Source organism: Rhinopithecus bieti, unplaced genomic scaffold (genome assembly GCF_001698545.2).
Source record: "Rhinopithecus bieti isolate Rb0 unplaced genomic scaffold, ASM169854v2 scaffold_21201, whole genome shotgun sequence".
Taxonomy (NCBI): Eukaryota; Metazoa; Chordata; class Mammalia; order Primates; family Cercopithecidae; genus Rhinopithecus; species Rhinopithecus bieti.
In genome coordinates this window covers 1,082,257-1,103,637 of record NW_016810610.1, presented here as the reverse complement: position 1 = coordinate 1,103,637, position 21,381 = coordinate 1,082,257, and the positions used below count along the sequence as shown (strand labels likewise).

General features: G+C 48.6%; 2 protein-coding genes across 8 annotated transcripts in view; one reads left to right on the top strand and one right to left on the bottom strand.

Annotated features, from left to right (window-relative positions):
• Positions 1 to 16,162, top strand: part of VWA2 (von Willebrand factor A domain containing 2) — a 59,268-nt gene extending 43,106 nt beyond the window's left edge. For 4 of the 6 annotated variants that reach the window (XM_017892496.1, XM_017892497.1, XM_017892498.1 and 1 more), the window contains 7 exons: positions 511 to 643; positions 4,338 to 4,393; positions 6,591 to 6,698; positions 7,684 to 8,256; positions 10,649 to 11,200; positions 11,939 to 12,064; positions 12,926 to 13,228. In XM_017892496.1, the coding sequence (XP_017747985.1) occupies positions 511 to 643; positions 4,338 to 4,393; positions 6,591 to 6,698; positions 7,684 to 8,256; positions 10,649 to 11,200; positions 11,939 to 12,064; positions 12,926 to 13,023 (1,646 nt within the window). In that variant the 3' untranslated portion in view covers positions 13,024 to 13,228. Of the gene's footprint in view, positions 1 to 510; positions 644 to 4,337; positions 4,394 to 6,590; positions 6,699 to 7,683; positions 8,257 to 10,648; positions 11,201 to 11,938; positions 12,065 to 12,925 lie in introns of all 6 variants that reach the window. The other 2 variants (XM_017892494.1, XM_017892495.1) reach the window with 1 other exon arrangement.
• A 363-nt stretch (positions 16,163 to 16,525) lies between these two features.
• Positions 16,526 to 21,381, bottom strand: part of AFAP1L2 (actin filament associated protein 1 like 2) — a 109,990-nt gene continuing 105,134 nt past the window's right edge. Inside the window, exons 17-20 of one of the 2 annotated variants that reach the window (XM_017892493.1) lie at positions 20,768 to 20,923; positions 18,819 to 19,012; positions 18,577 to 18,699; positions 16,526 to 17,668 (exon numbers count right to left, since the gene is read on the bottom strand). In XM_017892493.1, the coding sequence (XP_017747982.1) occupies positions 17,642 to 17,668; positions 18,577 to 18,699; positions 18,819 to 19,012; positions 20,768 to 20,923 (500 nt within the window). In that variant the 3' untranslated portion in view covers positions 16,526 to 17,641. Of the gene's footprint in view, positions 17,669 to 18,522; positions 18,700 to 18,818; positions 19,013 to 20,767; positions 20,924 to 21,381 lie in introns of those variants that run through there. The other variant, XM_017892492.1, reaches the window with a different exon arrangement.

Genomic DNA, 21,381 nt, shown 5'->3' with positions numbered 1-21,381 from the left:
CCCTGCTTCAGCTCTCGCTGGTCAGGCTGCAGCAGCTGACCAGCACCGATTGTCCGGCACTCCCTAGTGAGATGACCCCAGTACCTCAGTTGAAAATGCAGAAATCACCGGTCTTCTGTGTCGCTCGCGCTGGGAGTTGGAGACTGGAGCTGTTCCTATTCGGCCATCTTGCTCCGCCCCCAAGATCCCTGCATTCTAATTGTCCTTGTCAGGGTCCACCCAGGAGCCAGAGTGATGCCATTATGTGGAATGTACATGGGTGCACATTATGTAAAAGCTGTGTCGGGTGGGGCCCAGCAGAGGAGATGCTTACAGACTGGATGCCCTGCTGAACAGGCAGAGCAGGGCCGCTCACCTGGAGATGTGCCCTGACCTGAGAGAGCAGAAGGTGGCCAGCCTGGGGGTGTGGTGGAAACTCCCAGGAGCAGGAGCAGCTGCTGGGGGAGCGTGTGTGGCAGGAGGAAGTGGAACCCTGTCTCCTCCATGGATGCGGGTGTGTGTTGTGGACAGACTGCAGGGTGGAAGCGCACCCCTGTGAGCGCAGGACGCTGGAGATGGTCCGGGAGTTCGCCGGCAATGCCCCGTGCTGGAGAGGATCACGGCGGACCCCTGCGGTGCTGGCTGCACACTGTCCCTTCTACAGGTTGGTCTGCAAGGTCTGGGCTCGCCCTGGGTGGAGATGAAGGCCCCCACCCCTGAGCTGCGGGGAGGATAGCACTTTGGGGCCCCGCCATGGAGACTGTGACGGGGATTGAAGCAGACCTGGGAGGGAGCCGAGGACATAGCCATGGGAGAACAGGGAGAGGTACAGCTACTCGGTATCAGCATCCCTTAACACACAGCCCAGGCACCCAGGGCGAGCACCGGTGGCAGGGTCACAGGCATTCTGGAAGGCTGGTGAGTAAACCAAGTGCTGACCCTGCAGGGCAGTGGTCTGCACTTGTGATATTGATTTGGTAGTTTGGTTCCTCTGAGCACCAGTTTCCACATTATGGGGGCTGAGTGAGGCAAGAGGATCAAGATGAATTCCAATCAGGGAGGCTGTGGGATGCTGGGTTCTTCAGGATTGGAGCCCAGGCACCCAAGAGCATCTGCTGCCCGGCCGCCAGCCCATCCCTCCCAAACACTCCCCACACCATTCCTGGGCACTTTCTTTAGACTATCTGCCATTCAGCACCTCTGTCCGGAGTCCAGTGACCCTGCTACTCTCCCTCTCTGGGGGGCCAGGGCAGTGTTTGAATCAGCTACATCTTTGCCCATTGGTCTTCCTCTAGCGATGAGCTCATAGCACAGCACACAGCAGTGAAGTTGATTGGCTGAGAAGCCTCAGGGCTGTGCTGGGCTGATGGAAAATCCAAAGACTGTTTCTCTGGGAAAGGTCAGTCCCCTGCAAGAGGGTCAGAGGAGATGGGGCCTCATGCCACGTCAGGGCCACCAGAGGCTTTCCTCAGAACCCAAGCTCTCAAGTGAAAGGAGGAGCTGAATTGCTCCTTGGTGGCCACGTTCTAAGTGCCTGCTCAGCCAGGCAATATGCGATAAGGAGACAGCACAGTTGCTGCCCCCAAGGAATCGTGGTCTAGAGCAGGGCATTGGAAAAGGAGACCAGAGGCCACCCTGAGGCATCCTAGGTGCTGGGGTGGAGTCTGTCCTCTCTGGGATGTCACAGAGAAGGGGCCACTCAAGCAGTTTTGCAAGATTTGGAACCGTGGCAGTGGGCAAGGTGCCCAGAGCCGGGAGCAGGTGGGAGAGGCTGGTGGCCGCAGTGTATACTTCCTGGGCCTTGCATTCAGACTCTGCTGTCAGGCTGCTGAATTTTTAATCCTAGCAGCACCACTAGGGAGCTGTGAACTTACCACTGCATGTTTCTACGTTTGAAAAGGGGTGTGATGATAATCATAACTGCCCTATAGGGTTGTTGAGAGCATGCGGTGATTTAATAGGTAGATGCGTTAATATTGCAGGCTCCTAGAATGAAGCATTTGGGAGCTCTTTATCTATTTCCTCACTCAAGAAATACCCACGGAGGGCGTCCTGTGCTCCCCGGCACTCACCCAAGTCCTGGGGAATCAGCACCAGCATCTCAGAAACACATCTACCCTCACAAGCTGGTGCTCCAGTGATGGGAGGCAGCCATTCCAAAATGAATACAGAAAATAAACTGTTCAGTGGTAGCAGGTGTTGTGGAAGAGATGTGGTGGGGTAGGCGGGAGCACTGGGGCAAGGTCACAGTTTGAAATGGAGTGGCCAGGGAGGGCCTTGCAGAGCATGTAGCATTTGTATCCAGACCTGAGGGAGGTGGGGAGCAAACTGTGTGCAGGTCCCTGCAAAGCCCTGTGGGTAGTGTCTGCACCATAAATGCTGATTCCCAGGGAGGCCCGAGTCAGGGAGCGGGAGGGGCCCAGGGAGCTTTCTGGGCTAGGACTTGTGGCTTTATTATGAGGTCGCTAGGATAGACATGGAAGAGAAGACGATTTCTCTTGAATGAGCTGGCAGTTTGGCATACTTTGTTTTTATTATTACCATTTTTTTGAGACAAGGTCTTGCTTTGTCACCAGGATAGAGTATAGTGGCAGGATCATGGCTCAGTGCAGCCTCAAACTTCCAGGCTCAAGTGATCCTCACATGTCAGCCTCCTTAGTAGTTGGGACTACAAACACGCACCACTGTGGCCAGCTAATTTTTAAGGTTTTTTTGGTTTTTTTTTTGTTTTTTTAAAAATATATATGGGGTCTCACTATGTTGCCCAGGCTTGTCTTAAACTCCTGAGCTCAAGCCATCCTCCTGCCTCGGCCTTTCATAGTGCTGGGATTACAGGCATGAGCTACCACGCCCAGCCTTGGCAACCTTTATTTCAGCAACTCCATGAGCTCTTAATTGACTTGGCTTTCACTCCATTTTACCCCAGGGAAGACCCTGCCCTAGAGGAGCACCTGATTGGCCTGCCCCTGGTGTGGGCAGCCCAGGGCAGGATCTTGTTGGAAGAAGCCTTATTTGGAGAACTTTAGGGAACGTTTATGCCAAGGCCCAAGAGTCTCCTCAGGTGAGGCCATCCCAGGAATTGCTGCCAACCCGGAGTGGGTTTTCTGCCCCCGGATGAGGAACTGCTCCTGTGGCAGCAGGGCACGTGGCCCCGGAGACTCAGGAGAGGCGAGGACGAGGCCCAGAGGGCAGAGTGGGGGGATTTGGGGTCATGATCAGGATTTGGACCCCAGCTCTGCTGTGTTCCAGTAACTATGTGACCTCAGGGGACCTAAGTCAGCCTTCAGAACCCATTTCCCTATCTGGAACATGGAGGGAACCATCTCTTCAGGTAGCTGTGGTTAATGGAACACCCGTGGGTGGAAGCCAGCCCAGGAATGGTGGCTGCTGTGTTATCACAGAACGTCAGTTCTCCAGTAGACCTGAGGAGTCATTGAGTCCAGTGGCTTGCATGTCTTGACCTGCAGAGCCTCATGTGGACACTTGTTGTGCAGAGCAGATAGAAGCAGCACACCTGGGGTGGAGGGAGGGGATGGGGCACTGCAGGAGGCCTGGGGCCTTGTTCCTTCAGTCCTCTTCTCTCCCCATCAGAGCTTTGAGAAATACAGTTGGAAACTGCAGGTAGAATTACTATACAAAGAGAAAAGTGAAGACCATAGGAGGAAAGTAACATGTCTGTGGTCACACAGCCAAAATCCAGTTGCCCATTTCCCAATATTTCTCTCCCTACTGCATTGTGAGCCTCAGAAAGTAACTTATAATAAAAAGCTGTTGCTACAGTTTGAGGTTTTGCATGTGGATGTCTCTGTCTTCAAATGTGATAGCTAGCTTATGTTACCTCTTTTGTTTTTTTTTTTTTTCCTTTTTGAGATGGAGTCTTACTCTGTTGCCCAGGCTGGAGTGCGGTGGCACGATCTCGGCTCACTGCAACCTCTACCTCCCGGGTTCAAGCGATTCTCCTGCCTCAGGCTCCTGAGTAGCTGGGATTACAGGCACACTATGCCCAGCTAATTTTTTTATTTTTAGTAGAGGTGGGGTTTTACCATGTTGGCCAGGCTGGTCTCGAACTTCTAACCTCAAGTGATCTGCCCACCTTGGCCTCCAAAGTGTTGGGATTACAGGCGTGAGCCACCACACCTAGCCTTTTTTTTTTTTTTTTTAATGTCACTGTATAGTTTGAAACATTTCCTACTCTATGCAGAGAAAAGTTAGGGTAGAATCAAAAAGAAAACCAGGAAGTCTTTCTTATTTCTGCACTGGAATCTTCTATCAGCTTTTGGTGTTGTAAATCATCTTACGTTTTCTGCCCTCCCCTTACATCTCTGATCTGTCTATCGTTCTGTTTCCTTGGATTGTAGCTGGAAGAGAGTGTTCCTAGCCCACCCCACTACCTGCTACAGGACCACCTGCCCAGGTATGATCTGCCTCTTGGATTACCGGTTCTTTCAGGGCCCCGGACCCAGGCTGCTTTGTGAAGGGGCTTTTACAATCCTGGGACAGAGGGTGGGGTTGCAACTGGCTCTAGGACAGAGGGTTGGGGCACCTGGCGGGCGGAGGAGAGTGTGCTCTTCACTCACTCCATGGTGTTTGCTCATTAAGAATGGAGTGGCGGCTTTGGGATTACTCCCCTGAACCAGTGTTATGTGCATTGGTGAGAGGCAGAGAAAGGCAGGCACTGAGCACCAGCTTTGCAGACATCCTCAAAGCCAGCACCAAACTCAGGGCAAGATACGTGAATGATTTCCTCCTCTATAAAATGGGGTGATGTTTACCCGATGTCTGGAAGCCCATTTCCCTCCTCCATATGAAAGGAGGCATCGTATATGAGGTCCTGGTAAAGATTTGGTAGATAATGCCCGTGGAAGTAATCCCTCAGCTGTAAAATCCCAAATTAACGTGAGGAATCATCGATGCCATTATGCATCATTCAGCATGGTTCCCTAGTGTGCCCTCACGGTCCCTCACCATCCCTCACAGTCCCTCACTATCCTTCACCTGGGGTGCTAGTGACCCCACTGACCTGGGAGCTCAAAATTGCACTTGAATGGGTAGGTGTCAGTGCTGGGGTGGATTTGCTACTCCTGATGAGTAGCCTGTCTCCCGGAAACAATGCCAGCAGTTAGACACACAGGCAGGGTAGCGAGCAGTTAGACACTCAGGCAGGGTAGTGAGCGTCCCTATTTGGGGTTAGGTGATCCCTTCAGTATGTTCTCAAGGTTTGCAGTTCCAGCACCACGGCCTCTGAAGCATAGGAGAATCTGAGAGTGGAGCTGTTTCTGCTCAGTAATTAGGGTTTGAGGACTTATGGTTTAGGAACTAGAGTGAAATGGCTTTCAATCCCAGCTTTACCTCTTACCAATGATCTGACCTAAGGCATGTGACTTCTATTCATTTAGCTTCAGCTTCCTCATCTGTCATATAGGGTTTTTATAGTTCCTACCTAAGGTTGTGACAGTGAAATGAGAAAAGCAGAGTATTGTGCTTAGCACAGTCCCTGGCACATAATAGATGCTCAGTTAAAGGCCACTGTTGCCAATGTCAGTGAGCCTCCAGTTATTTCCAGTCTTCCGGCTGATACAACTGCAGCCCCAGTGAGGTGCCTAGACTTAGCTTTAATCTTTTCTGCCTTTGAAAAGTCTGTACTTTAATTATAATGATGTGGCCATCAAGTAACAGATTAATATTTTTAAGCAAAAAGGACAAGAAAATGCCAGTCCCAATTGTGACCACACTCAACTGCTTCTTCAGCCCTTGGAATACACAATCACATGAAGACCCTGTTTGTTTTCTGTAACCCTGGGAAGGAGGTCATGTGGTTTTAACTGCATTTTGTAATAATTGACAAGGAAAGTGATGAGATGCTCAGGCATGGAGCACAGGGAATCATAGATCAGACACTTCAGAATGGGTCAGATTTTGACACAGGCTGTGGTTTCCCATGTAAACTTTCAGCTTTGAAGAGGCCTTGCTCATAATTTGCATCTCATATCTAAAAGTCAGTACTGTCATTACCTGTTGGGGAGTGTTTTTTTAGCACTGAGATTTTCTGCGGATTAATTGATTTAATCCTCACAATAACCCCACAGAACAAGTTCAGTTCCCATCACTCCTTTTGAGATGAGGATATGAAGATGGGAGATGTTAATTAAGGTGCTGGAGGAAGTGGAAGGGCCACGTTCAGTGCTCAGCAGCCTGACCGCAGGATCCGAAGGCTGGTGTGTTTTGCTGTGCCAGGCGCAGAGGCCATTAAGACAACCCTGTGTAGAACTTAGAAGACAGGGCCCCATTGGCACTGCAGCTCTCTCTGTCTTGAAGCACCCACACTTGATGTCACGGAGAGCTTCCTCCTTGTCAAGCTCCAGTCTAACACCAGTTCATCACACGGCACCTTACAAAGCCTGCTACAGAGCATCCTTTACCAACCGTGCCCAGCTCCTCCTCTATGAACTCGGCAGTGCTTTCCCCTCTGCTACAGGTTTCCTGGTGAACTGTGAGGGAAGGAAGGGGCTGGCCACTGGTAGAGCAGGAAGCCAGCTGCACCCACACCTCTGGCCAGTCCTCTACTCCCCTGTGCTGTGGTGCTTAGCGGTTAATGGGCATCTCTCTGATAGGCCCCTGTGACTCGCAGCCCTGCCAGAATGGAGGCACGTGTGTTCCAGAGGGACTGGACGGGTACCAATGCCTCTGCCCGCTGGCCTTTGGAGGGGAGGCTAACTGTGGTAGGTATGCACCGGCCCTGTAAGACTGACCACTGGGGAGCAAGGAGAGGACAGGTTCCCCTTTTCACTGCACACCCTTCCAGCTTCTGGGTAGAAACTGGCCTCAAGCCATCTGCTTTTCAGTGCACCACTGGTCTGCGGTTCACGTGGTGCAGCCTCTCAGTGTTCCGTGAGTAGATAATTCGCGTGGCTGAGCTCTGGATGACACAGTGGCTCCCAGCTTATTAGCTGCAGAATGGTCATTGCTTGAAGTTTGAGTGCTGCCCAGCCCAGCTGAAGGCAGGAGTCTACCCAATTCTGGCTCCCAGTCCTGGGCAGTCTTTTCTTCTCTATTCTATGAAAGCAGAGAAAGGAGCCCCAACTCCTTTTGATTTTAGAGGTGTGAAATGAAGATAATAGTAGGCTTTACCTCATTGGGTGGTTGAGAGTTTTAAATAAGATTATGCAAAGTGCTTAGTATCATGCTTGACGCATATAAGGGCTTGCTGAATAATAACTTATAAAAATGTGATAACTGGGTTAGTTGAAGATCTATATGAAAAAAATTAATCTTGACCCTGTACCTCACAACCCTACCAGAAGTCAATTCTAGCATGGCTATAGACCTCCATGCAAAAGGCAAAGCAGTGAAGCCTCTAGAAGCAAACACAGGAGCATATATTCATGATCTTGAGGTAGACAAAGATTTCTCAGGACACACACTGGACTAACCATAATGGAAAAAAGTGATAATGTAGATGGCATTTTTTTTTTAAGTGGCTAAATGGAGACCCTTAGTGAGTGCCAGGAGTGCCGTGTCTGGCCTTGTCTCTAACTGCGTGATGAGCACCAGTCACTTAAGCTTGGGGCCCACAGTTTCTCTGCCCCATCTCCCTCCTGGGACGGAGTTTCTCCTGCTCTGCGTGGTAGTTTGGCGTCTCGGGTGGGACAGATCACATGCTGCATGGCCATGGCTTGACCGTGGGTGTTGCTATGATCCCCGCAGCCCCGAAGCTGAGCCTGGAATGCAGGGTCGACCTTCTCTTCCTGCTGGACAGCTCTGCGGGCACCACTCTGGACGGCTTCCTGCGGGCCAAAGCCTTCGTGAAGCAGTTTGTGCAGGCCGTGCTGAGTGAGGACTCTCGGGCCCGAGTGGGTGTGGCCACGTACAGCAGGGAGCTGCTGGTGGCGGTGCCTGTTGGAGAGTACCAGGATGTGCCTGACCTGGTCAGGAGCCTTGATGGCATTCCCTTCCGTGGTGGCCCCACCCTGATGGGCAGTGCCTTGCGGCAGGCAGCAGACCGTGGCTTTGGGAGCGCCACCAGGACAGGGCAGGACCGGCCACGCAGAGTGGTGGTTTTGCTCACTGAGTCACGCTCCGAGGATGAGGTCGCGGGCCCAGCGCGATACGCAAGGGCGCGAGAGCTGCTCCTGCTGGGTGTAGGCAGTGAGGCCGTGCAGGCAGAGCTGGAGGAGATCATGGGCAGCCCAAAGCATGTGATGGTCTACTCGGACCCTCAGGATCTGCTCAACCAAATCCCTGAGCTGCAGGGGAAGCTGTGCAGCCGGCAGCGGCCAGGTAAGGTCCCGGTGCCTGACCCAGGGCCGCTGGTCAGCAGGCAGGTCCTTCCTCCTTTTGGCCACCACTTAACCATCATTCTTTGCCAGTGCCCCTTCTAGGAGCTGAAACCACAGCCCCACTCTTTCAGGTACCAGTCACATAAATAATTTCTCAGTTTACCTGTCAACAAAAATGGGACTAATAGTAGTACCTCCTGAGAGACCTTTAGTGAGAATTAAGAAAGATGGGCGGTATACATGCTTAGTACAGAGTAAGCACTCAGCAAACTCTAGGTGTTGCTGTTATTATTAATCATGATTTTATTATTGTTACAAAGACCTCTGAATCTACCAAGCAGGCTCCAGAGCAGCAGCTTGCCAGCTCCTTTGATGGCAATCCACAGGAAGAAGTGCATTCCTGGTGCACACATGCACATGTATGCACACACACAGATGCACGTGCATGCACACCCGCTGGTTCAGCCACACACAACGGAAACAAATGCTTCCTGAGAGGATACTTACCCTGTCTACCCAGGAGGGATTCTGACATTTTTCTCTTCTGTTCTGTTTTGCAAACCATGAAGTTGATTTTTTATGACCCTATTGGAAGGCACTCTAGAGAACACTGCTTCCGTGCAGAGGCCTGGCCTGTGGCCAGAGATGTCGTAGCTGAAACACGTCCTTTTTTTCTTTTGAGACAGGGTCTCGCTGTTACCCAGCCTGGAATGCAGTGGCACGATCATAGCTCACTGCAGCCTCGAACTCCTGAGCTCATGTGATCCTTCCACCTCAGCCTCCAGAATAGCCAGGACTGCAGGTGCACAACACCATGCCCAGCTAATTGTTTTATAGAGATGTGGTCTTGCTATGTTGCCCAGGCTGGTCTCGAACTCCTAGGCTCAAACAATCCTCCCACCTCAGCCTCCCGAAGTGGAGGGATTACAGGCATGAGTGAAATGCATCCTTTATAGGGCTCCTGGAGTTCTCCCTTGGTAGGTGGGCATGGGAAGCTACAGATGCGAATCTGCTTCTCAGCCCTGATGCCACCACTCTCTCCAAGGTGAGAAGCATTCCCTCCTGTAAGGTGGAAGGACAGGGACTGGCTGCCCACTCCCACCTTGCCCCTCTAGGCTGGCCTAAGTGCTTTTGTTCTGCTTCTTTGTTTGGTTGGATTTTTTTTTTAAATAATAGTTGTAGATTTATAGGGGGAAAAAAAGGACAATAGTGGAGAGTTCCCTATACCCCACACCCAGTTTCCCCTCCTGTTTACACCTTGCATTAATATGGCACAGTGTTACTATTAATGAACCAGTATTGATACATTATTATTTAGTGAATCCATGCTTGATTCATATTTGTTTAGTTTTTACCTAATGTCTTTTTTCTGTTCCAGAATCCCATCCAGGACCCCACAGTATATGTAGTCAGCCACCTTCCCTGTAGCTGTGATAGTTTCTCAGATATTCCTGGTGTGGGAGTGGTTTTAAAAACCAATAATCAGAGCATCAGATCCTCTAACTTCACACTTAGAATTTCCAGTGGTTCCCCTTTGCACTTGGAATAAAACCCAAACTCTATCCCCTGGCTTCTGAGAGCTCTCCGTGGCCTGGTCCCCATAGGCCTCTCTGCATCCCCTGCATGGGACAGGCCTTTGGCTCATACTTGTCTTTCAGTTCTTAGGTGAAATGTCACTTCCCCAGAGAAGCTCTGACCCCTTCTCCCAGTCTTGTTATGTTACCCTACTGGTAACATAAGTCCCCTGCTTTTCCCTCCAGGCTGCCAACATCATTTGTAATTCTATGTTCATTTCATGTCTGTTCCCCTAGACTGTCAGCCTGTTGACAGTAGGAATGGGCCTATTTTGTCCATACAGCATCTAATTAGTGCTCTGCATACTGGGGATAGATGAAGGCACAGGTAAAGATGTTGTCACAAAGGGTTGCCCAGAAGCCCCATGGGTTACATAAGACAGGAACTTATTTCTCTCACATACAGTTCAGAGGTGAGTGGCCCGGGCCAGCAGGGCTTGGTCATCTTATGGCTTCCACCTTGAGGTCCAAGGTCACCATTTCTCAGCCAGCAGGAAGGGGGAGGGGAAGTGGAAGGTAAGCAGCTTCCAGCTGCATGAATTTGAAATTGATCACGTCCGTCAGATAGAACTTAAGACACGTGGCCACCCTAGCTGCCAGGAAGGCTGAGAAATGTGGTCTGGCCAGGCACTCATCTTCCTGTTAATATTCTAAGAAAGTTCTGTTCTGTGGCTAAAAGGAAGACATAGGGGGTGGATTCTGCCGTGAACAGAGCACCCTGGCTGACCTGGGCCGTACCCAACTGGGCAGTCCCTGGGTCCCGTCGAGGGGCTCTGACTGGCAGATCCACTGCTGAAGCCCCTCTGCTTGCTCCTGCAGGGTGCCGGACACAAGCCCTGGACCTCGTCTTCATGTTGGACACCTCTGCCTCAGTAGGGCCTGAGAACTTTGCTCAGATGCAGAGCTTTGTGAGAAGCTGTGCCCTCCAGTTTGAGGTGAACCCTGACGTGACACAGGTTGGCCTGGTGGTGTATGGCAGCCAGGTGCAGACTGCCTTTGGGCTGGACACCAAACCCACCCAGGCTGCGCTGCTGCGGGCCATTAGCCAGGCCCCCTACCTGGGTGGGGTGGGCTCAGCTGGCACCGCCCTGCTGCACATCTATGACAAAGTGATGACTGTCCAGAGGGGCGCCCGGCCTGGTGTCCCCAAAGCTGTGGTGGTGCTCACAGGCGGGAGAGGTACAGAGGACGCGGCTGTCCCTGCCCAGAAGCTGAGGAACAACGGCATCTCTGTCTTGGTCATGGGCGTGGGGCCTGTCCTAAGTGAGGGTCTGCGGAGGCTTGCAGGTCCCCGGGATTCCCTGATCCACGTGGCAGCTTACACCGACCTGCGGTACCACCAGGACATGCTCATTGAGTGGCTGTGTGGAGGTGAGTGGGGGAATTCACATCCTCAGGGCTATCGCTATGGCAGGCCTTCAGCCTGAGCCTTCACATACATCATGACAAGGATGGCAGCTCTTCCCAGCTACTGAGCACTTGGTTACCAACTGCCAGGTTCTGTGCTAAATCCCATGCTCACATAAAATCCTACAGTAGGTATAACCATCCCCATTTGACATTTAAGGTATAGAAAGTTTAACTAACATAGATAACTCCCTCCCAAACTTGACAATTTACGCATTCCCTTTAAACAGAACCCACTTTTAGGATATCCACAAGCTTCCTAAGGGTCTACAGATCCCACATTGACACTGACTTGGGCAGTAACAGAGCCCAGAGCAAACAGAGCCAGCCCAAATCCAGTGACCTCCTCTTCACCTTCTTAGAAGAGACAGGAGAATCACTTGAACCCAGGAGGTGGAGATTGCAGTGAGCCAAGATCGCGCCATTGTACTCCAGCCTGGGCAACAAGAGGGAGACTCCACCTCAAAAACAAACAAGTCTGCCATGTGTATGGCACATCTGAGCAATGGAATCTCCACAAGTCTGTAGGACAGCTGGATCTTACTAACCTAGCCAAGTGGTATGCAGCACCAACCATGAGCTACCAGGGCAAAGGGAGACATGATTCTAGTAGCCTTGCACCTCTACTGGGCTTACTTAGGGTGGGGGTTTTCAGGTCTAACCCATGCCTGGCCGGCCTGGTGGGTGTGTTCTCCATTGCAGAAGCCAAGCGGCCAGTCAACCTCTGCAAACCCAGCCCATGCGTGAATGAGGGCAGCTGCGTCCTGCAGAACGGGAGCTACCGCTGCGAGTGCCGGGATGGCTGGGAGGGCCCCCACTGTGAGAACCGTGAGTAGAACTCTTGCTCTGCATGTGTCAGCCAGGGATGGTATTGCGAGCCCTGCCAAGTCCCACAAACTCAGCTGAAGGCAGGTTCTAAAACATTCGTTCAGTGGAAGGAATTATTCAATCATTTCCCCACAAACCATTTAGTGAGTACCTCATGCATCCCAGGCATTGTTCTAAGTGCAGGAACATAGCAGTAAACAAATATAAACCTCTGCCCTCATGGAGCTTCCATTCTAATGGGGAGGCAGACAATAAGCAAATTAAGTGTAATACAACATGTGGTGTGTTAGACGGTGCTCAGCACCCTAGAGAAAGTCATGACAACTAGGAGGGAGGCCACAGTTAGGAGCACAGTGGATCCAGGGTACAGGAGGGCAGACAGAGGCAGGGATGGGTAAATGCAGTGGTGGGAGCTGCTGGAAGCTCTTTTTGGGGTTCTATTTGCTCAGTAAAATGGGAAGAACAGCTAAGTGAGGATGAGGAGGAGGTGCTAGAGGTGTGAGAGAAAAGAAATGACTATCAAGAGAAGGGTAACAGATTAGGGCCTAGAGAGTGATTGTTGGGAGGCATTAGAGGTCTACTTGTGGCTCCTGTTCATGAGTTTGAAGTAAGAACAGCCAGAAATCAGAAGACAAGTCCAGTCGGAGCCTTGCTTTTTTGGCCATGGGCAGAGTTTGGCTTCCTAAGGCCAGAGAGAAGCTCTGGAGGACAATCTGATGGGGTCTCTGATCTGGCATCTTCTGCTGGGGGCGAGGTGGGTTGTAGAGTAGGATCAGGACCTGAAGGGGTCCTCAGAGGCTGTTGGAGGGCTGAGAAGGGGATGCAGACACTCCTGTCCTCAGAGTTCACTTCCTTCCCCAGGATTCTTGAGAGGAGACGCCCCCGAGGCACGTGGCTCCCATGCAGGAGGGCAGCAGCCGTACCCCTCCCAGCAACTACAGAGAAGGCCTGGGCATTGAAATGGCGCCTGCCTTCTGGAACGTCTGTGCCCTGGGGGTCCTTACAATGTCTGCTTCCCGCTGCGGCCAGGACCACTATTCTCAGGGAGGGAGGAGGATGTCCCAGCTGTAGCCATGCTGCTTAGAGACAAGAAAGCAGCTGATGTCACCCAGAAATGATGTTGTTGAAAACTTTTGATGTGTAAGTAAACATTGACTTTCTGTATCTGCTGTGCCTTGTTGAGGCTATGACATCTGCCACCTTTTCCTTGAGGATAAACAAGGGGTCCCGAAGACTTAAATTTAGTGGCCTGACATTCCTTTGCCCACAATCAGTGCTAGCTAGAATGTTGTTGACACAGTAATGCCCAGCAGAGGCCTTTACTAGAGCATCCTTTGGACAGTGAAGGCCACAGCCTTTCAAAATGGAAAGCAGCGGCTTTTCTGCTTCCCCATAGACATCCTGGATGCATTTGCATTGAGTCTGAAAGGGGGCTTGAGGGACATTTTTGACTTCTGGTGACTGCCTTTTGTGTGTGGAAGAGACTTGGAATGGTCCCAGACTGAAATGTGACCAATTAACCAGCTTGTTTGATGATGGGGGAGGAGCTGAGTGTGCAATTGGCCCAGGTCTGGAGGGACCACGTGAAATTGTTCTGCGTAGTGAGCAGTGTCCACGTGAAAGGTCTTCCTTTAAAAGAGGTTACGGCTGGAGGCTGTGGCTCACGCTTGTAATCCCAGCACTTTGGGAGGCCAAGGCAGGTGGATCACCTGAGGTCAAGAGTTTGAGACCATCGTGGCCAACATGGTGAAACCTCGTCTTTACTAAAAATTCAAAAAGTAGCCGGGCGTGGTGGCAGATGCCTATAATCCCAGTGACTCGGGAGGCTGAGGCAGAATGGCTTGAACCCAGGAGGCGGAGGTTGCAGTGAGCCGACATCGCACCACTGCACTCCAGCCTGGGCAACAAGAGTGAAAATCTGTCAAAAAAAAAAAAAAAATACTTAGGAGGGATTGTGGCGTGTTTATGGAATTCTTTCCTTATTCTCCTTTTAGTGGGGCAAAGAGAAGATTCTTAAACTTAAAAATATAGGCTAAAGAAACTTAACAAGAGATTTTGCTTTCTAAAGCATTGATCTTACGCTGCCTAGGTTTTAGTTTTGTTTTGCTTTGCTTTTCTACACAGTTTTTAAAGAAATATTTCAAGAAATGTTGGTTATTTACTAAACAGGGATATTTGTACCTATGCAGCAAAGAGGCATATTTGGAATATTCTCTGGCAAACTAGATACTTACTTACTATCCCTGCAGTATTTAGGAATTACGTCTTCTCCTTAGTTGTGTTGTTTAGAGTTGGATTTTCAGTAGAAATCTTCCTAGAGCTCTGACATAACTCCAGACACCTTATCGTTTTTCTTTTTTTTTTGAGACGGAGTTTCGCTCTTGTTGCCCAGGCTGGAGTGCAGTGGCACAATCTCGGCTCACTGGAACCTTTGCCTCCCAAGTTCTAAGTGATTCTCATGCCTCAGCCTCTTGAGTGGCTGGGATTACAGGCACATGCCATCATGCCTGGCTAATTTTTGTATTTTTAGTAGAGACAGCATCTCACCATGTTGGCCAGGCTGGTCTCAAACTCCTGACCTCAGGTGATATCCCTGCCTCGGCCTCCTAAAGTGCTGGGATTACAGGGGTGAGCCACCGTGCCTGGCCTGTTTTTCTTTATAAATATTTTAACATAATGTTTTATAGACAAACATTCAAGCATACTTTGGCTTTAAGAACTTCAGGATTTCTGGTGCTAGAAAAGTGCTTGAAGCAGTATCATCATGATTTTAGATATTAAAAAGTCTGGTGTACCAGACATTGAGTCATAATCATCTGTATTCAAGGGATAGTGTCATTGATAATATTCTGTTCACAGAAGACAACGTCCAGGGCAGGATCACGTGCTCCCTGGCAGATGCTGATCAGTGATGTCATAGAAATTACATGAATGCATCGTCTTTAAATAGCAGTTTAACCATGTTATAATGTAGGCTTTTTGTCTTGTTCTGGGCTGGTATTTGGGTCCCCTGATTGAATTACTTGGATTTAAACAGCAAACTCTGGGCTCTGGACTTATATAGTAAAGACCTTTACCATTTCTTTGTAGGAGATGGGGTTCCCACCTCTGAAACATTTTTTTCTGCTTTTGTAGCGACGGTGCCACTGAATAGTTCAACTTTTGTCAGTCCCCCAGGAAAGTGCTATCCTTTGGCCTAACTAGCCAAGCCTTTTTTCTTTCATTTAAAATAAATTAGCTTTAATTTTTACCTTTAATTACTTATTCAAGTAAGACAAATATATTTTCCTTGCAAGAATTAAAACATTGCATATAGGCCATAAATTTCCTTTTTTTCTCTGAATGATTCTGATTCCAGTCATCTTGTTGAATACCCTAGTTCTAATAATTGACTCTTGCTTTTCTAGAGAAATATTTCCAAATGATCCTAGTTTTTGTCTCTTCCTTTTAAAGTTGTATACCACATCTTTTTGCATTGCCTGGGACCTCTAGAATAATGTTTCACGAAGTAGCAGGTATCCATATCTGGTTCTTGACTTTTTCATCATTATAATTGTTTTCTATGGGTTACTTATCAGTTTAAGAATGCTTTATTCCTAGATGAACTAAGAGTGTTTATTATGTGTTGAGATTTTGGTATGCTTTTCTTCTTCAAGATAATGCATTTTTTAATATTTAATCTGTTAATGTGATAGATTATCCATTTGTATATTTTCAATCATTGAACAACCCTTGATTTTTTTGGATAAATTCTATTTGGTCATTAAACATCATTCTATAAACTCTGCTGAATTTCATTTGCTAGCATTTTATTTCAGATTCTTTTAATCTGTGTCCAACAATGAGATTTGTTTTCTTTTGCAATTTGTTTTGAATTTTTGGTATCAGAGCTATGGTATCAGAGCTATACTAACCTTATAATGGAAAATACATATTTCTCAAACTTTACACAGATATAATTTGAAAAATCTTGTATCTGTACTTAAGGCCTCCATTTCAGTTCTGCTATTTTATATTGCCTTAGGTTGTCTATTAGTCTTTTTAATGAACCAGATTTTGGTTTTGTCATTTTTTAAATAAACGCATTTATGCTATAAACTTCTTTAATTACTATTTAGGCAACCTTTCCAGTATTGGTATGTTTCTTTTTTCCCAAGAATTCTTTAGGAGTATATTTAACTTCTGGGAGTACTGATTTTTCATTTACTTACATATGATCAGTTTCTGCAGATGTTTCCTGTGTCTTTGGTATGTTGTTAACTGTACTACTAAAATTTGCTTTCAGTCTTATCTATGCTCTTTGATTCAAGGAGGCTGAGTTTCCTGCTAGGACCCCATCTTGTAGTTCAGTGTGTAAATAACCAAAACATTTCCTCCCTTGAGAACCCCTCAGGCCCTGCCCCAAGTCATTTCATGAAATACAAGGAAAACCTCAAACACAATGAACAACTCACCACTTGGTAAAAGGTCACCAAATGTTTATGAGAGAGGAAATAAAAGACCTTTAGTTCTCAGGAACCAAGTGTTAGAGAACTGATACACGACCCCCCAGAAATGAGGCAGAGATAATAGATGAAATGTTTCAACCTGTGTTTAAAAAAAAAAAAAAAAAAGTTATCAGAGGAAAAGACAGGGGCAGCACAAGGAACAGCACTGCCAATTTTAAGAGGGAGATCACCCTAACCAAAATTCACCACTTTGTTCTTGGAAGGGGAATGGATATCATTAAACAGAACTTAAAATCAGGGACTATTTATATTAAATAACTCTTCCCTTAAAAATGGCCCGACCACAGGAATGAATCTGTAAACACACAGTAATATTTTTCCCTATGGTAAAGAGTCAGTTTAATCTCAAAAAACACTTTTCACTGTTCTAAATGACAGGATTTTAAGCATTTTTTCCTATATATAATACAGCATCACTTAAAATTTTATTTAAAGACAGTTGATTCAGGCCTGCCTTAGACTGGAAAGAAAAGTATTTAACTTAGTGGGATCAGTGCTTCAGCTTGGTTCCAAATATTTTCCCCCATTACTGTTTCTGGATGTCAATGCTTTTTAAAATCGCTGAAGACTGAGTTGAGCCTGGTAATATTGGAAAGAACTGAAGGCAAGGATGGTTTGATCCCCAGCTGCTAAGTATTGGATAAGAGACAATGGCCAGGAGTTTAGGTCTTCTCACTCACCAAAGTCAGGTGACCCATAAGACAGGGCCCTGCTTCCTTGATTCATCTTCCACCAAAGTCTAAACATGAGGTTTTTTACTGTTTAAAAATCTTAGTAAAGCAATTGATGACAACTTCAAAACAGAAACACACAACATCCCTAAATACAACGTCTTGTTTACATCCAATAGACTTAGGTCTCCAAAGAAGCCTCCTTTTTGTTGTATTATTTCCTTTAGCTCTGAAAAGGGACAGATCCTCCTCTTAGCCGAAGCTCTCCATTCACAGTACCTCAGTCTTTGCTTTTTCTTCTAAACAGACTCACCCTTTTGCAGAGTTTTTGCTTTAACAAAGCAGGATTGTCACCAAGGTCCACATTGACATGAGAGTCTTCAGATGAAGCTTGTTTTCTAACTTGCTCCTTTCTTCTCCCATTCCTAGGGTACCATTCAAATATGAGCACCCACCCCCAACAAAAAAGATAGTTATCCACTGTAGCAACTTTGATATACATAGAAAAAATGTGAGAAAAACTATTTTAGGCATAGAGGTGACAAACAGGTTTCAAACCCTGTGTGTTCGTCACTGCTTAGAGCGCCTATTCAGAGATTTTTGAGACTGGCACAACAGCGAGTGCCTGTAAGTGATGTCTCCCACAGCAACAAGGGAGTGGAGGTTCAGATGCTTGCATGGAATTATTGGTTAGCCATTGTTGTGAGCACCTCCAAATATCTCCAGCAAGTAAGCAGGATAGGAATAAAGAACAGAATTTGCCAAAGGCAGCCCTAGGTATGTTCTTTAGTGTACAAAGACTTTAGTGTACAAATGAGTAAATGATTAATGATACTTTTTGACTTGACTAACCCTCAGGGAGAAACTACATCATAGTATGGATTCCTCATTCACAACTTGCTGAGAATTTTGCCACTAGTTGGGTGGTCAACTTTGGACAACTCAAACCACCTATGTGAGTCTGTTTCTTTCGTTTTAGTCAGTTACTCCTGTGGAGTAACTGACTTTTTGATTTGAAAACTCAGTCATAATCTGTCCCTGAGCTGCAGCTGTCCTGCTGGAATCTACCCGTAACTGTGTGGAGGGCAAGAACTGAAGTATCCCCAAGTTCACAGGAAAGGACACTCGAACCAAGTGCAGGCACCTTTCTGGTTGGTCAGTGCGAAAGACTGAGCCAAAGGCATGGCATAGCCACTGCCACTCCCTGGTGAGTGCTGAGCCCTTACTCAGAGCTGGTGCCAAAACCCACAAAGCACCACCTGGGTCAGAAGATGGGCCCCTATTTTAGTGACATTCCTGCTGGCCCCAAGGGAGACTGGGAGTGACTACTTACCTTGGCTTTCTGGAGGACAGTGCCTTTGCCTGTGACCATGACTGAGAGAGGCCTGTTCTTGAGCGTGGTTGCGGAGTTGACCGGGGTACAGTCTGGGGCAGAGGCAGGTGTGACAGCTTTGGGCTATGGTTACAGGAGGAGAGCAAGGACTGAGTCAAGGGGAGGGAGATGTGACCCAGCTGCCCCAACCCATGTCTAGGGAGCCCTACAAGCAGCCCAGAGGCCACGGCTCCAGCACTCACGCGGGGGCTCGCATTCTCCAGGTGGGTGGTGTCCACGGTGGTGCCCAGTGTCACAGGCCCTGCCTCAGCCTTCTTCAGGTTGTCCTTCACCTCCATGATGCTGAGCTCCAGGTCCACACGCCTGCTCTCCTCACCCCGGCACTCCTCGTCCATTTCCTTCAGCTTCTGCTCTAGGCTGGCCAGGACTTCCTTGTCTGGAGAGAGAATTATGCAGGCCTCAGAGAATAGCATCTCAACCCAGGCCAGGGAGCCCTGCTGGGTGGAGGCAGGATCTACATAGCCCACCACCCAAGAAGGACCACAGGTCTGGCCCCAACACTTAAGAGCCGGGAGGGGCCTGTGTGCCAGGGCAGCCTGGAGGCCTGCTCTAGTTAGCATTCTGCAAAGCCTAGGAGGCTCTTGGGGAGGAGAGCTCTGGCTTCACTAAAGGGCATGAGTCTGAGGCCTAAGCCCCTTCTTGTAGATTCTCAGAGACTCTTGGTTGTTTTGACAGTGACCCAAAAGGGTGAGGGGCTTTATTCATGGCCCGTGGAGGAGGGCTGGGCAGCTTGACCTTCCCTGCCGAGTTCCCTCAATCCTCTGACTTCCCTAGGCCTAACAGAGGAGGAGTCCTCAGCCCTGGCTCCTCCTCTTAACCCTGGACCTCTCGGGTTGCTGCTTAACCCTGGACCAACCATGAAATGATGCCTAGGGCCTGTATCCTAGAAGCTCACTGCTGGAGGAAAGGATGGTATCACGTATGTACCACATAGAGTCCTGAGCACAGGGCCACTGTTTAAAAAAATACAGTTCAAGCTGGGTGAGGTGGTTCACGCCTGTAATCCCAGTACTTTGGGAGGCTGAGGTGGGCAGATCACTTGAGGCCAGGAGTTCCAGACCGTCCTGGCCAACATGGTGAAACCACGTCTCTACTAAAAATACAAAAATTAGTTGGGTGTGGTGGCACGTGCCTTTAATCCCAGTTACTCAGGAGGATCACTTGAACCTGGGAGGCAGAGGTTGCAGTGAGCCAAGATTGCGCCACTACATGCCAGCCTGGGCAACAGAGCAAGACTCTGTCTCAAAAAAAGAAAAAAAGCCAGTGGGTAACTTTGCATCCTCAAGACCTTCCCTCACCAGTCAGCTGAATTTGTCCCCAAACCTGCACTGCTGCTTATGCTTGTTCATGCACCTCTACAATTTAAATAAACACAAAGTTACTCCATGAACACTAAGTCAAATACTTTGAAAAGGTTCTAGAAGAGGCAGGTTGCAGCTGGTCATGGTGGTTTACACCTGTAATCCCAGCACTTTGAGAGGCCAAGGCAGGTGTCCCTTGGGCTCAGGAGCTCTAGACCAGCCTGGGCAACATTGCGAGACCCCATCTCAATTGTTTTTAATTTTAAAATTTTAAATGCAGCAGATTGCCAGGAAATAGCTGTCAAATGATATGAGTGTGATTTGGAAGATAATCTAGAAAGACTTCTTGGCAAGTGTCTTAAGTTTTTGTTGACTTTAAAGAAATGAAAGCTGATGCATTAACAGGTGTAGTTAATGCATGAAGGATGACATGAGACTCCAGTCAGCCGACCAGAGCTCAAAAAATCTGCAGTGCCAGGTCCTCAAAAGATGGGCCAAGGAATATGCATTTAAGTGACAATAAAATACTTATGGCCTATGCATAATCCACAAAACTTCTTCCTTTACCTAGCTTTTCACAATGACCTGCTGGTCCTATTGATGTTCTGTCATAGGCTTTCTCTCTATGTCCAGGAGAATGACCTTTCAGACAGGATTGGAGGAAAGAGGACACACAAGGAGCACCCACCTAGGCCAAGAGTTGAAGGGGCCAGGGCCCACTGATTGGGAAGGCAGGTGACAGCCAGATCTTCCACCAAAAAGTTAAGCCTACAACAGCCCTCTGAGCTGAGGGTCCCTCCCAACTGGGGGGGGCCCCTTAGGCCCCTTACCTGTACATTTCAATAGGGTTTCCTTTAGCTCCCGTTTCTCTTTCCGGAGCTGAGCCAGGTGCCCCCGGATTTCTTCCTTCTTCTTTTCAAGCCTCTCCTTCTCCTCTGTGTACCGCTTCACCTCAGCTTCTGTCCGATTCTTGCCAAGCTTGATCTCTACAGACCCAGAGAGGGAAGCCCCAGGTCAGCACAACTGGATCATGAGGGCTGTCCCCAATCTACTGGCTCGGAGAGAACCTGGGGCTTTGGCACAGAGCCCTGCTAGGCTGGATGCCAGACCTGGACAGGTCCCTCTACCTCTCTGAACTTGTTTCCTAATCTGAAAAGGATGGTGTGATGGTTAATATTGAGTGTCAACTTGATTGGATTGAAGGATGCAAAGTATTGTTGCTGGGAGTGTCTGTGAGGGTGTTGCCAAAGGAGATGAACATTTGAGTCAGTGCACTGGGAGAGGCAGATCCGCTCTCAGTCTGGGTGGGTACCATCTAATCAGCTGCCAGCGTGGCTAGAATAAAGCAGGCAGAGGAACATGGAAGGACTTGACTTGCTGAGTCTTCCAGCCTTCATCTTTCTCCTGTGCTGGATGCTTCCTGCCCTCGAACATCAGACTCCAA